This window comes from Beta vulgaris, chromosome 6 (assembly GCF_026745355.1).
Source record: "Beta vulgaris subsp. vulgaris cultivar EL10 chromosome 6, EL10.2, whole genome shotgun sequence".
NCBI classification, from domain to species: Eukaryota; Viridiplantae; Streptophyta; class Magnoliopsida; order Caryophyllales; family Amaranthaceae; genus Beta; species Beta vulgaris.
In genome coordinates this window covers 23,831,544-23,849,015 of record NC_079207.1, presented here as the reverse complement: position 1 = coordinate 23,849,015, position 17,472 = coordinate 23,831,544, and the positions used below count along the sequence as shown (strand labels likewise).

Below are 17,472 nucleotides of genomic sequence, written 5' to 3'. Positions count from 1 at the left end.
CTCCTCATTCCAAAAGCATTTTAGTTAAAATAGGTAATATAAATTTTTTGAGGGTTGAATAGTATTTAAAATTTATACAGTTTTTTGAGCAGATAAATAATCGTATACTCTTTTTTATGTAAGTTATTTGAAAAAATAAATATTGAATTTTTCCCCTCAAAAAATAAATATTGAATTGTTTAAACAAACATGAAATTGTTGTAGTTCATTTCATATTTGAATACATGTTATTAATTATTTTTTATAATTTCAACAACTTTTGCCAAATAATTTTAGTTAAACAACTACTTTAATCGCTAACATACTAACAACTACGAGTAGACAGCTAGCAACTACCCCCAATAACTACAAATACTTGCAAGATAGAATTGACTCCATTAGGGCACGAACTTCCCTTCACATACAGAAACCACAAACTAGACCTGCAATTAGTAACATTGTCACAACACTCCATAAATAAGCATACCAGCACAAATTATATTCTAAGGATCCTTCATAGTTTTGTTGGACTATTCACATAATATCATGATCAGCTAATCTATACTAATATATTAAAAGGCGTGCGTAAACGAGGAACGGTGCCACGTGGCGCTCTCCCTAGGGAATTTTAGTTCATGTAATCCATGTACAATAAAAAAAATTAGAAACTGCATAGTATAGGTTTTGATCCCATGACCTCATGGTTCATGTACTAAAGTTTTAACCACTAGACCAAGTTGTATTTAGTGTTATCATATCAAAGTACAATATTAATAAATGGAAATTTTTCTTACCCGGGACATAGCCCGGGCCTAATAACTAGTTGCAAACCTAAAAAATAGAACGTATGACTGACTTTTTCCGGAAATACCAAAATAATGTCTAATATCTTGAGAAGGGCGAAAAATATTGCATAAGCACGTCAGCATCAGCAGCAAAGTCATCTGACCTAAGCAGCATCTATTCTAGGAACTAAGAAGGGTTTAGTTCTTTAGATCTCTATTCTAGGAACTAAGAAGGGTTTAGTTCTTTAGATCAGACAAGTGGTCCTAGCAAGATGAACAACTACAGGTTTAAACGCAGACTAATACTCCCATTTAACCGGCAGGAGGCTGGATTGTTACATCTAATTTAAGGTTAGATTGATAGTGTGTAGACCTCAATAAATAGCCATCATGGTTAAAGTTTGCAACAGAAAAGAAAGAGAAAACACCTTGATTTGACGCTTCAATAAGATAAAAGGAGAGCAAACACTACAGTAAAGTATTTAAAGCATCTACAATGGTTGGGTTTTACTTGGTCTAACAAATAATTAAACTAGTTTTAATTGGTTATAACCATTGGGGAACTTGGTCTTTGGAGCTGGTTGGTCTAGAATTCCAGACCAACAGCACCTCGAATGTTGTGCTTGGGATGAGGGAGAAGTCAACAAATGGCAAAAAAGCTGGGCCCAATTTTTTTTTTTTAAAACATTGTATATGGTGGGGTTTGGTAAAAGTAGGAGAGAGAGTATGATGAGGTTTGGTAAAAGTAGGAGAGAAAAATAAAAACACCAAGTAAGACCAACCAAACCATTGTGACAAAAAAAAAGATGAGTTGGTGGGAGTTTTAGTGGGATGTGAGGTGTAAGGAGAGAAGGAGAGAAAATGACAAAAACATAAAAACTAGTTAAGACCAACCTACCCATTGGTGATGCTCTTAGAGCCAAAAGAGATATAACAGTGAAATATCAACACCAACTTCAGTTTATGTCATCTAATCAAATGAAAGATTTAACTGTGCAGCCCTAGTTTGCAGGATTTCATTATATCATCAAGGAAAATTTTCAAAATGCTTCTCTCTTCCCCTCTCGTTTCCCTCGTCTTTCCTCGCTATCCCACCAGCAGCAACCCTTAAGGCGACACATTTAATGATTAATATTAATTATAAACATAAAATGGTAGTATATTGAAAGAAATTCGTTATAAAAGGTAGTTTTTTTATCAAAGAATGGAATTTTTGGCTGCCAAACGAAATCAAATTACGCAAGTAAAAAAAAAAAATGCTACCAGTTTCCCAGTATACTAGCAATTCCTTGGATGATGGCATGCCTCTTTAACACTTACCATATTCAGCAAATATTTCTGAACTAGCAGAGCATACCAAAGTCTATACAGCATGTCGTTAACACTAACCATTGCCTCTCAGCCGCCCTTGCTCATTGCTTTTAATTCTGTAAGCATAAAGCCTGAAATTCCCGAAACCATTATCACATATGACAGTTAAGCCATCAAATATATCTGTTTATCATGTTGCTGCTAGAACTGTCCAGATCTTATGCCAACATTAGCTACTAGGTGCAGCAGAAATTGCGTTGTTAAGACAAATCCTGTGACGCAAAGGCCTAGCGATGAGACCATTAGTGACCCAACCTGCTGATTCACTATCACGCTTCAAATGATCAAACTCCCTTCGCACATAATCGGGAGATATCATTCAATCCACAGTCGTCAAAAAACATTTTTCGATTTCAATCCAGCATTTGTCTCGAGCCAATAAAGGAAATTGGTCTGGTACAAAGACATGAGCATGTCTTGTGGCGAAGCGCTTTCTTTAAGTATAACCTGTACCAATCAACACATCAACAAATAAAATGCTGTGAAACAAATTGGAGACCAGATAAAGGGGAAAAAAAATAAGGCACAAGAACTCTATTGAATAACATTCATTACTTCAGCATTATCAATAAGACATAGTAAAACGCAGTAACTAACAAGGAGGATGAACAATTATGAAAATTGGTTTACTGTTTGTGACAATCCAGATAGCAGCTGGTAATGACTACTGTCTACTAGTCCCAAATGTAGAGCAAATGTGAAAATTGACATAGTGAAACGTATAACAAGGAGGATGAACAACTGTGAAAATTGACATAGTGAAACGTATAGCAAGTAGGATGAATGATTCTGAAAACTGATAAGAGTGGAAGTGTGAAACGGATCACAGGAAGGATGAGCAATTGTGAATATTGACTTACGGTTTGCAACAAACACCCAGATTGCAGCTCATTGACTACTAGTCCCAAATGTGGAGCAAAGTAAGATACTCTTGTTGCTCAAGTTCTGCCAAATTCTTTTCTGCTTGAAGCCATTTACCAATCTTGAGCGTTAAATAGTAGCTAAACTTCACGAGAAATGAGCTCATCCTTATGATAATAGGTCAAAATTTTTGCATCCACTTTCTATCCTTACACAACCCTTAGCCCTCCTTCAGCAACTAAGCCATCAGTTTCTGGTACGTTTTTCCTATTATTGTGCATCGTGTTTCCCACCAATTTTCACTTTCAAGTGTGTAGAGGACAAGTTCACCACTTGAATATGTACCAAGGGCCCTGTGCCAACAGACAACTAAAACGTAAATGCAATTCGCAACACTCAACACTCAGCGTATGTAGTGGTGCTATCTACAAATAGCTGCCAAACTCAACCATTTAAAGGGTGCAATTCAAGACCCCTTGATTCTATACATTTGGTTAGCATAGCCCAAAATTTAAAATCCCAATCAGGAATCCAGGCCTAACAATACAAGAATGTATCCACTGCACCAGTCACTTGGATAAGCAGGAGCACGGACCAATACAGCAAAAGATAAATCATGCAAAGAGTCACTTACACAGAATTTTCCATTGTGCTCGGTTAATAAGTAGCCTTCATTTCTATAGAGATCGAGAAGAGCAGCCGCATCCTCCCTTCTCTGAATGACATCACTAAGTGTGGATCCCAGCTCCAGCCTCCTCTCAATTTCTGGAGCTGCATTCTTGGCTACGAGAGACAGATTTGAAGAGCCTGGCTGAAAACAAAAGGTTATATGTGAACAAATTAGCCATAACCTTTTGAAATATAATGCCATGTCTAATGCAGAATGTATAAGACTTCCACATTATTTAGAGCCATTGAATCTAACATCACACCAGGCCACCAAACTAGGGGAATGGATACAGGGATAGCCCCCCTTCCCCCGGGTAAGTCTCATGTCTCCACTGGTGGAAAGAAAGAAACTTTGAAAAGGTTAGGACAAATTAAAAGACAAATATACGAATAGCAGCAAGTGAGAACTAACCAAACTTACCATTTACCAGCACAATTTTGCTAAGTTTTTGAAGTGCATATAGGAAACAAGGAAAGTAGGAAAAACCGCATATAGGGAAAAAAAAGAAATAGAAGATTGTTTCTCACAACCCATAAATAAAAGCTATTAAAATATTTAATTGAAGTGGATAAATATAATAATATATATCTTTGTCAAAACTCAAGCACCAAAATAAAATTTTATAAGTCATCATCATTTCCTCCGCCAATTGATTTAAAATGTTTATAGAGCTAAGCATCAGATTGAGCCCATATACGCCAAACAAACAACCTCCAAAGCAAAGGGAAAAAAAATAGAATACAATATCTGTCCATTCTGATACAGTTTTATTCCAGTGCTATTTTCTATGGTTCAGTTTGGTCTTCATCCAAACTATTGGAGAAATTCAGTTCCCGAACAGACTTGGACTCAACATCAGCCTCCAATCAAACTAATCTTTGACTAGTATTAGTAATTTCTTTCAGCGACTTCCCTTTTCAACAATTTGAAGCTTAACAGGTCTCTTGGAAACAACCTCTAGATACTAAAGTCTCAAATGGGGAAGGTTTTGGCCATGAACATCTGAAGACTGAACCACCCTAGACCTCATTAATGACGGCTATGAATATCGTCAATTTAGTTTGGGAGAAGGACAAGGAAACCCCATAGTGTCCTATATGAGCCATTTCTCCTACAGAAAATCAGAAACGAGAAAAAAAAAACACTCACTTTGTAAGGAGGCCTCAAATTCAGAATAGGTAATGCTGGAAAACGAGGTTCCTCATCATTAACGTCTTTAACAGAAGGCACCTGACCACTCAGCAGATATTCACTGAACACCAAGCCTGTAAAAATATGTTTCAGCAAAAAAAAAAAATTATTTATAGAAAATGGAGGCATCTCCAAGTACATCAAGAATAAACTATTGAGAACTTGGCCCCTAATTCTTAGCTGTGACTTCCTAGTTCCTGTAACTAAATAAGAATCAGCATAAAATGTGCCTTTGAGAAAATGATTACTTCTAGGGAAAAGAAGTACTTGCTCGATAGGGGTTCAAAGTCCTCAGTTGAATGGATTGATAAGACTTCAGATTGCAGAACATGTGGACCCAAGTTATGACACCAAAAGCAAGCGAGGGCAAGTGGTACTGAGGAGCCTATGCAATTAGCTAATGCTATCCCAAGCATGATACCGGCTGACTTGCTCACCATTCCTTGTGCTTCACCCTTTGCGATTACCTAGCACAATTCATCCCAAGTCCGAAGTCATGCAGTATCTTAAATCATCCTAGAAATAAAGGAAAGAAAAGGCCTCTCCCAATTTGACCACTGATACATTATATAAAACCATACTTACCTCTGCAAAATTCCTCTTTGCAGCAAAGCCTGCATAAAAACAGCTCTTGTGGCAGCCTTCAAAAACCATGGCATCAAATATTAGCACATGACGAGCAGAATGTATAAGCTTCTATACCAAAATGCTATAAAAGGAACACAATGAGTAGCATTCTGAACTACTTGCAAATAAAATTCCACATAAACATGCTATAAGAGAGAAGTGACGAGTAAGGATAAAGAAATCAAAACAATAGCACCCCAATATTACTAGCAGTATAAATAGTTCCAACTCCAGGCATAATGTCATCCTTCTTCATGATCATGATTCTCATAAATACATATGCAAACAATGTAGAGTGCAACCAGATTCCAGAAATAATAATCAATAAAAACTGGCCATTCATCTACATTACCAAGAAAATTTGCAGGTAAAACAACAAAACCTTAACTCCCAAAATGATTTGGGGTCAGCTAACATGAATCGTCATACGAAATCGTGACCATGACCAATGAAACAAGAAAAGAGCTGGGAGATAAAATGAATAAACAAGGAAGAAGGAGAAAGTAAAATGTGCAGGTGAAAGAAACATCAAAAAGAGGTACATCTCGCTTTTACCTCAGCAAGGAATACATTCAATATCTTACTAGCCTATTAAAAGTAGATAAATTTCAGTCTTGAAAGACCCGCCAAAAGAGAAAATGTACAGAATTTTCAAAATAAACTATTGGCAGAGAGAGGGAGACAGCTTGAGTAACAGATAAACAGGCAAAGGTGCCAAAAACAAAAATGAAAACTTGCTCCAAATCAATAATTCACCATCAGCGCAAACTGACTCATTCTCTAAGTTATCAGTACTCAGACTCGATATCTTCTTAGCCTGTGAGAGAGATGTCAAATGCCAAAGAGAGAGATGGAATACATAGACTATACAACAGGTATCATGATTAGCCAGATCGATGCAATAGACAATTGAGGAAAATCATCCATTTAAGAAGCTGTGGTTTTACATAATGAGGAATACATTCAATATCTTACTAGCCTATTAAAAGTAGATAAATTTCAGTCTTGAAAGACCCGCCAAAAGAGAAAATGTACAGAATTTTCAAAATAAACTATTGGCAGAGAGGGAGACAGCTTGAGTAACAGATAAACAGGCAAAGGTGCCAAAAACAAAAATGAAAACTTGCTCCAAATCAATAATTCACCATCAGCGCAAACTGACTCATTCTCTAAGTTATCAGTACTCTGACTCGATATCTTCTTAGCCTGTGAGAGAGATGTCAAATGCCAAAGAGAGAGATGGAATACATAGACTATAAAACAGGTATCATGATTAGCCAGATCGATGCAATAGACAATTGAGGAAAATCATCCATTTAAGAAGCTGTGGTTTTACATAATGAGGACACCATTTCTTTATCGATTCAAGTGAACTAATAGTAAAATAATAGAGATATGTGCATAATATATAATGGAGAAATCAACTTTAAGACATTAGTACCAGACATTTGAGAGATGCATCATTAGAACAATTAGAGTTCCATTCAAACGCGTCAAACATCTTTATACGTTAATGGTTGGACTCACTGAAAATGTAGCAGTCATTTAGTTTTAGTAGTGGTGACAAACTTCAACAGATTAAGCTTCGAATATGTTTTGATATGGAATTTGAAGAATGCTAAAACATGTGCATTAGTATCCAGTGGATTACTTCTCTTATTTGTGAGCACACTGCTGCTGGTTTAAGACACTTATATCCTTGCCATGATGAGGATCAGGATCTTTGCAGCATTAACTACGAAAGATTATCTAGCATTTATTAGAACTCGCCAACTTTTTCTTTTTTATTCTATCAGGTTACATGAAGCAATCTGCTAGCACAAAATCTAGCTCCTAGAAAGAAAGAAAAAAAGTTCTGCCAAAACAAACTGAAAACATAATGAAGCTTTTATCTTACCTGGATTAGTGTAGCAGCAGATCTTCCAGCTCCAGCAGTAGCACCAATGAAGATGAAAAGATGAGGAAAAGCAAGTGTTAGTATCTCCAATCCAAATGCAGTATTTTCTAAAAGATCAGCAAACAACCTCCATCCTTTTGGATGGACATCAAAGTGTCTCCATATTTAGATAGCATGATCTTGCTAAGGTATCCAATTCCATCCTTAAGAACCCAATTTATTGCCGCTGCAGTTGGAATCGCTCCTTTTCCTAGCCCCACAGCAAAGAACAAAGACTACAAGGACAAACAACCAAAGACTGGTCACAGACAAAGAGCACAACATAGACATTCACTAGTGTCTCTATCCATCAAAAAACCACAAACAGTGAAAAAAGAGCTTCAACAAATTCATATGCATGCTAACCTGTGTGGCCAGTACCCCGCTAATCTGGCTAATCACTCGTCACACTCTCAGGAAAACCTTCTGGTAGCATCAAACAGAATACTAAATCTTTGCATAGCAGCCATAGACTAGGAAGTCGGACTGAGGGATTAAGATTTCTAAAGCCCATATCCCCCTTAGCCGATGTTGATGAAGGCATTAAAGATGATGATGGAACCACCACAAATTCATCTTTGGAAGGATCAGTAATAAGCTTTGTCCTCTGACTTCCTTTGATCTCCCTTACAACCTCCTCATTAATTCTTTCTAATGCAATTGCAGAATCTAAATGGAGCAGGCGAAGAAAACCTATAACTGCCAGCAAGCACAGCAAAACTAGTCGAGGAGAAAACATCCCCTCTCTCATATTGAGCTTTCCATTCCATATTCGGCCACTGAAAAAGGAAGTCAAGTAATAGATCCAAAACAATGCAATGGTGTGCAGATTCGCATCATGACTTTCTCCATGGTTACTACCACCATCATTATCATTCTTATCATTATTATTTCCATTACCATTGTTGTTGCCATGACTCCCTGAGTTGCCACTATCAAACAAGAAATCAGGTCCTAATGAAGAGCCCTTCTTCCTTCCAACTAGCATTGGTGGAGAGTTTGATCTGAATTTGAAGACCAAGTAGAGAAATCACAATTGCGGTTCTATCTCCGGATCTCGGCGAGCTTTGTGGAAATCACACGTCAAAGGTTAATTCTAAAATCATTTTGTGATCCTTGATTATATATGCATGAGATCCTATTTTTAATGCTTATGAATATACGATTCATGAAATTCCACTTATACTTATAATCCTATAGTCTCTCCTCACACTTACAAGATCAAATAGGGTCCAAGTAAAAGTACTAAAATAAGGATTGATACGTAATTTTGTCATAATCCCCATTTCATCAAAAAACCAATAAATGAAAAGGATGGAGGTATTGACAATTTGATAGTAAACATTGTACAAGTCAGAAACCAGCTATCCAAAATCATATGCTAGGGTCAAGTTATTCACAAAAGTAAATAAAATTGGTGAAACTTTTCATCAATTAGTATTTAGTAACCTAACAGTAGAAATGATTTTAATTCATGCAGTAGAAGGCCCAATAAACAAGAGAATCGAATGAGATCAGCTACAGGCAGCAGATTCTTTGGTTTTTAGGTAACTGAAGAAAAGACATGCATTTTGTAATGAGATGGTAAGTAGTCACTGGATGTATTTAGGAATTTCTCCTTTCTTCAAGAGAGATAATGAATATTCTCCAGCATCAATGAGGTCTGTTATATTGTGGAGGGAACGCTCTTCCGATGCCAGCAAGAAGATAGCGCGAACCTCAGCTTTCTTCGCCATCCTTGCTGCAAATAACAGTGGCAAATCTGGAGAATTTAGACTTCGCAATAATTGTCTATACAAAGATAGAACTTGTCCCTTGTTCCTCATTAGATCCTCTGTTGTTGCCCATATTAAACCTTTCGCCATTCTGTAGCATCAGCCACATCAGTAGCAGAAACCAATTTGCTTATGCTTGTTGATAAACTTTTCAAACAGTACATGTTGCCACAAACAAATATCCATATGTAGCAATTATATGACTGACTATAGACGAGAATCATCACCATTATCAGCAGACATTGTTTAAACTACAACTACAGTTCACCCAAAGGTACCATACAGCATGCCCTTTGCCAGCTACTAATGTGACACATTTCTTCCATCTAGTTACTACAATAGTACAGTCCATTGCAGAAATCAGATATTTGACAATGAAGGTAAGATAGCTATTAAAAAGAAGGAAAATTTGGCATTAACCAGCTCTGAAACGCCACTTTTTGTGAGAAACCCCGTATAAATAAAACCTAGGCAATAAACCACCTTTATAAGATTTATTTTTGTCAAAAGAGACCTGATTCCGGCCATAGACTTGCATTTTCAGGTGTTAACTCCTTTCATTTCCTAATTTCACTCTCCTGCTTCTCTTTTCTTTGTTCATCTTTGTTGGGCAGTGACCTTTAAAAGCTGGTGCCTAACAAATTTTCCTGAAATGAAATAACACAAATAACCATAGTAGGAACTGCTCAATTTCCATCTTCGGAAATGATCTAACATCAACAATGCACACTTGTGGGAACACATCTCTCGACAAGAGTGACCACTTTTAACAGTAAGAATGTTGATCAACCATAAGTAGTTATTGTGGACGTAGCTCAATCCAGGAAACTCTTTCCACATTTCCACCACATATCCTCAATTGCATTAACTCGCCCACCAAAACAATCATAAACCCTCTTCCACAGCAAAATTCTTATTTGCCATGACAAATACAACTTCATAAAATACCAATCACCAATTCCCCAATTTAAAAAACAAATCAAGTCATTGACTATTGTTGAAATCGTTAAACATAACAAGCTATGATTTAACATACAACTCAATCTATCATCATAATCACGAATCATTTCAGTTATTCATTAAATTTAGAAAGTACAATACACAGAAACAGAAGCCATTAACGAGTAATAACTTCAAATATTATCGCTATCCTCTCTCAACTATTATAGTCATCATTTGTATAAATCATAAATACCAAAAACAAAAGATACATATAGTATATACTATTAAACCCTAAAACTGACAGGCCCGTCCCTGAGCCAGGGCAGGAGGGGAGGCCGCCCTGGGCCCGGGATGACAGGTCATTCATTCCTGAATTCCAGCCACAACACTTGAAAAATTGATCTGATGAAATTAAACAAGAACAAGTGAACACAACTATGCGCATCTACAAATTGTAACATAAAATTTCTTATCATTTAGTTCCATGAAACAAACAAACATGAATTAAGAAGTTATACCAGAAATTCATTGGAATCATAAGTTTATAACATGTAAATTATCCATCCCTAAATATATGAGATAAAGAAAAAATAAGTTGAATTCATGAAACAAACAATAACAACCGCATAAAACCAATCGCATGAATAATCACATGAAGTAGATCTTAAAAATCGCAATTCCACACCAAAATCCGCAACAAACAAGTAGATTCATCTAAGGAACAAAACAAGAACCTGGAACGAGCTTCTGCAATTCGAGCTTTGGAATTAGCGTATGAGTGACGAATTTGCGTATGACTTATGAGAGGTTCGAGTGGTTCTAAAGGAGTTGAATTTGCGTATGAGTTGGGCACCGGCCACCGTCACCGTCACCGTCACCGTCACCGTCTGTTCTCCCCAACTTATTTTCAGTTCCGTTCAGCTCTGAACAATACTTTTACTCTCACATATCACTATTCATTTCAGTTCAGTTCAGTTCAGCCGTTTTACGCCGAAGAGAACATGCGCTAAGGGGTGTAAACAAATTTTCTATCAAAGTAGCTATAAGTGAAAATTATTTTCTTTCAAAGATAAGGGAAAACACATCTTTCTCCCTTCTCCTTGGAAACCTTTTTACTCTCCTCTTATCCATCCTCTTCCTTCCCGTTCTATTTTTCTCATTTCCATAACTTTTTTTAGATTGAACCAAACAAAAGAAAATTAGCTTCACAATTGAATTTTCGATGTAAAATGTTCTACATTGAAAAATTTTTACATCCAACCAAACCGAGCCTCTGTTCCAATTAGTTTTGTTCAGTTCCTAATTTATTTCTGTGATAGTAAAATAATAATAATAATAATAATAATATTATTATTATTATTATTATTATTATTATTATTATTATTATTATTATTATTATTATTATTATTACAATTACGATTATTTTATCATTAATATTATTTTTATTATTATCATCATTATTATTATTACTATTGTTGTAGCCTAAAGATCAATGATCTTAAAAAGGACACATGGCTTCATCTAGTCCATGCACGTGTCCTTCCCCTGCTATAGGGAATACAGAGTCCAAAAGGCATATGGCTAGAAGTACAACCTTCTGAATAAAGTGGATGATGTTACTCTCCAATCAATGCTTGCCACGTGTTATAATTTCATTGCTTAGTCAATCAGGTTCTCCCAAATTAGGGTGACCTCATGGTACAACAATTATTTCAGACACTATAAATAGTCATTGAAATCAAGAGAAGGGTACGTTTTTCAGAGCAGTGTACTGTTATTCTGCCATTAATTCTCTCTCTCTCTACTTTCTCTCTCTAAAAGTTTCCTTTCCTACTCATGATACCTGACTTAAGCTTCGGAGAGGGAAATACCACCCAAACCTCCAGGGTGGGTTCCTTTTTGCAGGTTCGGAAGCAGAGCTCGAGTTCAGGTTTGGGTTCAGGTGTTGTTGCACAAGTCTCCTATCGAAGAACCTACTGTTGGGGATAGTAGTATTGTTTTACGAGTATAACACTACGTAACAACTATTGCTATTGCTATTGCTATTGCTATTGCTATTGCTATTGCTATTACTATTACTATTACAATTACTATAATTTCTATAATATTATTATTATTATTATTATTATTATTATTATTATTATTATATCTACCATCTACTAGAAGTTGTTGTGCTCTAAGCATATTAGCAAGACTTACAAATATTTCTCTACTTAGCCGAAGTTGTTCTTTTACACAAGTTACGATGGTCTGTCAACAATCAAGATCCTATGTATGAAATAATGTCACGATCCCCCCCCCCCCAATGTAAAGGCGTCTGTTCAACTTGGGTTGTCAATCTCCTAAACTCATGCAATGCTATATACACGTCAAACTTTGTTGCATCAAATCTTCATCCATTCTACATAGGTACATATACGTTTAATGCAATTTGATTTAGACAAACATATAAAATGCGATAATAACTAAAAGTCCTACAGTAAGTTCCATATGTAAAATACGATAATAACTAAAAATTCCACAATAAGTTCCACATATAAAATCGTCATAAACATAAAATAACTAAAAGTTGTAACTTAAAAGCAATCCACCATAAAGTCAAACAATTTTAACTAGATTATCCTTCGCAACCATCTCAGTCATAAAACATATTATTATCATCCATAGGCATCTCTGGCTATAGAAATAATCATTTGAAAGAGCACAATGCTTCCTCAAGAAACGAACTTTGCCATCATCATCACGCAAAGAGACGAAAACATATTATATTACTAAAAATTATTATTATATTATATTATATTATATATTTTATATTATATTATATTAATTATATTATATTATATTATATTATATTATATTATATTATATTATATATATTATATTATATTATATTATATTATATTTATATTATATTATATTATATTATATTATTATTATATTATTTATATTATATTATATTATATTATATTATATTATATTATATTATATTATATTATATTATATTATATTATATTATATTATATTATATTATATTATATTATATTATATTATATTATATTATACGCCTCACCACTTCTCACTAATACTTACAATGAAAGAAATCGTATATACAACAACAATTTATCTACATTTGCAGGGGAAAATAGAAAATATATATGGAATTCAAGTTTTAGGGTAAAAGAAAGTTTCATTTATAAAAAAAACTTATAGTGAGAGCTGTGAAAGTATGTGTGAGACAGTAAGAGTACGACAGAAAGAGTCGCCGAGAATTAGTGGTGAATGCCCTCAAAAATGAAAAGATGGTGGGTTGAAGCGATTAAGCGGAGGATGGGAAACCCAAGGGAAGACGGGGAAACTCGAGTTGTAGTGTTGTACCGAGTTCCTAGCCGTGCACATTTATATCATTTTTTTTATTCGGTAATTTACTGGTCCAATCAGGCTCGCCCTCATGAGCTAGGGGGTAAGAAGGGATCCTAACCCATAAGAAAACTTCCAAATATGAGGTTGAAGAGAATCGAACTCCCGACCATGAGGTTGGGAGGTGGGAGCTCCAACCATTGGGCTCCCACATGATTCTCTGTGCACGTTTATATCTATTTAATGTTTATACACCTTTTATTATGGGTTTTAGGTAGTGGTGTCAGATACATATTTGACCGTTGGGTTAATCTAATTCTGATATGATTTGAACATGATTCGACCTATGAAGGTCAATCTCCAGACCTAACCGAAACCTGACCTGAGATTAACCAGACCTGACCGGCACCTGGCAAGATTATATGCTGATCTGACTGGACAAACCTACATTCAAACTCGAACCCGACCGTACAATCAGATATTACTAAAATTCAATTACTTTTTTATATCTACAAAATCATTTAAATATATTTATTTATAAAGTTTCTTAATTTTTATTTTTTTGGGAATTCAAAGTTATTATTGACGACCAAAATAAGATGGTACAAACACCAATTCACCGGACTAAAGGGTGTAATAGCATCAATATCCAACTTAACCCATCTTCTAGGTCGGGTTGATAAAGTTTCTTAATTTAATAATTATTTAAATAAAAAATTAAATTACATTTAATTTGAGGGTTAAATTTTGAATATCATGTACTTGTTTATATTTTCATTTAATTACCCAATCTCCCCATTTTTAAATAATATTTAAAAATATTTGGTTAAACCTTATAATCCAAATTTATTATCCCATTTTAATATTCTAGCAAAATTTCTCCATTTTTTCTACCATTTTTTCTGTAACGCGCCGAAAATTACATAACCTTAATCGCCAGCGGAAGCATAACTTAAACCTGTGGGATATGACCCACAAGTAAAATAATAGCCTAACATTGAAAATCAACTATACAATTACTCGTCATAAAATAATACTTGTTTATCCATCATACAAAATATCCTAAAACCTCATAGAATCGTACATAATCTCCATAATGCAGTATAATAGTGATCCACAACTGTTCTTCCATACCTAAAACATAAAATAGAACGTCATGAGCCGATGCTCAGTAACATACTACTCTAACAATGTAAATTCATTTCACATCATTTTATTTATAAACAGGAAGGAGAGAATAGTAAAACTATTTCGCAAACATATCATAACATGTTAAATTATCTTCTTTATCATGTTCATCATCTTGATTCATATTATTTGGTAACTTGGCTCGTACAACAAAAGGGGCGTCTCCCCAAAACATAGTAACATCGTAAACGGAAGGCACCCACACGAGGACAAAAGCCCTCACTAAACGGAAGGTGGCGTTAATACCCCTAATATGGAAATGCACGGTGCCACCCGAGGACAATAGCCCTCGCTAAACGGAAGGTGGTTAACCGACCGGAAGGTACGTGCACGACCTAGGATAACGGGATACTTGCCAAGAACCGTCTTTCACTTGAATTTGTCATGTTTCATTGATTTTACATCATAATCATCATGAATAGTTATATTCTTTTCATTTCATCCATAACATCATTATCATCATCATTTCATAGCATCTTATCATCATAACCATCATAAAATATTTCATTTCTCGTAATCCATATATAAAACATAATATTAATCATGATCATAAAACATACTTCGAAGGGGAATGCGGGTATTAGCAGTAGACATTACTTGAATTTCTGCTTACCAACCTTGATAGCCGGGGGAGGCTTGTAATATCCTTTATCTTCTTTAATCTATTCAAGAATAATTTTATTAATGAACGTTTGATTGTTTAGCTTTTAAGCCTAAATATTAGTTGGGGCTTATTAAGGTCATAGCGTTCATTATGACGTCGTAAAGGTCTCATCAAAGGTCATCATTAACTTAGTCATTAATAACTTCTTAAGGTGACTCTTTAATCGATTAATAAGTAAAATAAATCCTTTAGCTATACTTTTTAGAATTATCGAAACATTAAAGTTATACTATTACATATTATATAACCACTTGAAAGTATAATAATATTATAAGAGTTCATAGTTAATTATCCATTAATCGTCTATTATTAAACTAATTAAGTTTCTCACTATACTAGAACTATTAACATTAGTATAATATTATTTACTCTCATAAAACTAGCAAGTCGAGCTATCTTGTTATTATAAGTAAACTTAAGGATTAGTGAAGTTTTAATAACTTAAACTCATATTACAATTAACAAGCTTATTAGATTAGTTTTAATTAACTCAAATGGCTTAGTAATCATGAAATATAGCCCAATCATAGTTTTTAGGAATTCAGTTAGGTGGTTTAATTAAACTAACTAAATCAGTCTTTTAATAAAAACATAACAAGTCCAATCATCTTTTTAGCCCAACATAATACATAACAAATTTATAAACACTTAAATTTTAGTCCAAAAGTATTATCCTAGGCCCAAACAAATACTAAACTAGTAAGGGTTATTGGCTAGAATTAATAAACTAGAAAATCAGAATTCCTTTTTAGAAAAAGGGAGATGTCGTTACCTCTGCTACTAGGAGCAGGGACGACAATGCTGCGGCGGGAGGACTGCTCAGGCGAACATCGGCGACGAGCAGCGCGACGCGGTGGCGGGACGACGCGTGGCGACTTGGCTGGTGCGTACAGCTGGGCGTGACGTGACGAAGAGGAGCGAGAAAGGAGGAGAGTACGATGAAGAGGGAGAAGACGCGAGTTGCAGGTGCACCGGCGGGTGACGCGCGAGGTGGCAGGCATCTGGCCTGGCATCCGCAAGCCGGTGGCAGCCGCTGGTGGTGGTGTTTGAACCCCGAAATAGAGGATAGAGAGGGAAGGAAAATGGGTTTTCTTTTTGGATTCCTTTTTGTAACATTTTCCGGCGAATTGTGAATGAAAATTCTGGTTAGTTCATAGGTGGTGGTGAGGTGAGAGATGAGAGCATAAGAATTGTTGAATTGTTGTGTTCTTGGTGATGGATTTCATGGCCGTTTATAGGGAGATTAAGAACACTAAATCAGTGGTTGGGAGGAAGAAATTTGAAGTAAACATTCTGATTTTTGACTTGAAGAAGCTAAGAAGATGGATTGGTGACAGGTTTTTGGCAGAGGAAAAGCATGGAGGGTGGTGGCATGTTTGCCAAGTGCCCATGCTGGAAGAGTGAGGAAGGAGGCAAAGTTATGGAGGTGGTTGAAGCTTTTACTCATTTTATTTTTGTAATCCAAAAAATCATAAACTTGCTCCATTCCCCATCAATCTCACGTGGCTTTGTAAATGTTTAGTGAAATGTGAATATTTGTGCTTTATTAATTTAACAACAAAACTAACATTCTTGATTAATTCATGAAATCGTAAAATATAAATTATCGTCACTTAGTTATAACATTTTTAAGTTGGTAAATATTTATGTTGAAATTCTATAATCGTTCTATTATACTTTGCGTAATTAGTGAAACAATGAAATAAAATATATTTTAACCACTTATTATAATTAATTATTTCGTTAAACACATTTAAGTTTTTTAGGATATTACATATTCTACCAAATTATCCCATTCTAATATTCTACCAAATTTTCTACCAAATAATATCTCAAATTCTCATTACGCTATATTAAACAACAACATATGAGCTCGTAACCAAATATGAAATTCATTCTTATCCAAATATCCTAAAACATTTATAGCTGAAAGACGGCAAAGATTTTGGAGCTCCGATAGGTATTCTCACAAATACCAACTGCTAACAGCCCGCACTTCCGAGCTGCTAGCTAATCACACTTAACATTCATAAATCTCAATTAACACTTAATAACCTCGAATTTACATTATCTTGCAGCGGAACAAAACCTTTTAATACGATCCTGGACCTATGGGTCAGGGCCCA

General features: G+C 35.1%; 1 protein-coding gene, 1 long non-coding RNA gene and 1 pseudogene across 4 annotated transcripts; all 3 read right to left on the bottom strand.

Moving 5' to 3' along the window:
• Nucleotides 1–2,457: 2,457 nt before the first annotated feature.
• On the bottom strand, nt 2,458–8,578 carry LOC104896284 (protein root UVB sensitive 1, chloroplastic-like; annotated as a pseudogene).
• A 186-nt stretch (nt 8,579–8,764) lies between these two features.
• LOC104896282 (hypothetical protein) lies at nt 8,765–11,019 on the bottom strand. Of its 3 annotated transcripts, none has more exons than XM_048647553.2 (3): nt 10,872–11,002; nt 9,710–9,842; nt 8,765–9,286 (listed from the first exon to the last, which is right to left on the bottom strand). In XM_048647553.2, exons 2-3 carry the CDS (start codon nt 9,721–9,723, stop codon nt 9,013–9,015), a joined length of 288 nt encoding a protein of 95 aa, XP_048503510.1. In that variant the 5' UTR covers nt 9,724–9,842; nt 10,872–11,002; the 3' UTR covers nt 8,765–9,012. The 3 variants fall into 3 exon arrangements, with proteins under 3 accessions (XP_048503510.1, XP_048503508.1, XP_019105815.2); XM_048647551.2 differs by having other exon boundaries at nt 9,710–10,539; nt 10,872–10,996; XM_019250270.3 differs by lacking the exon at nt 9,710–9,842 and having other exon boundaries at nt 10,872–11,019.
• Nucleotides 11,020–14,503: 3,484 nt separating this feature from the next.
• On the bottom strand, nt 14,504–16,738 carry LOC130592031 (uncharacterized). Its single transcript, XR_008970066.1, has 2 exons — nt 16,119–16,738; nt 14,504–14,628 (listed from the first exon to the last, which is right to left on the bottom strand). It is a non-coding gene; the product is annotated as an uncharacterized LOC130592031 (long non-coding RNA).
• Between the last annotated feature and the right edge of the window lie 734 nt (nt 16,739–17,472).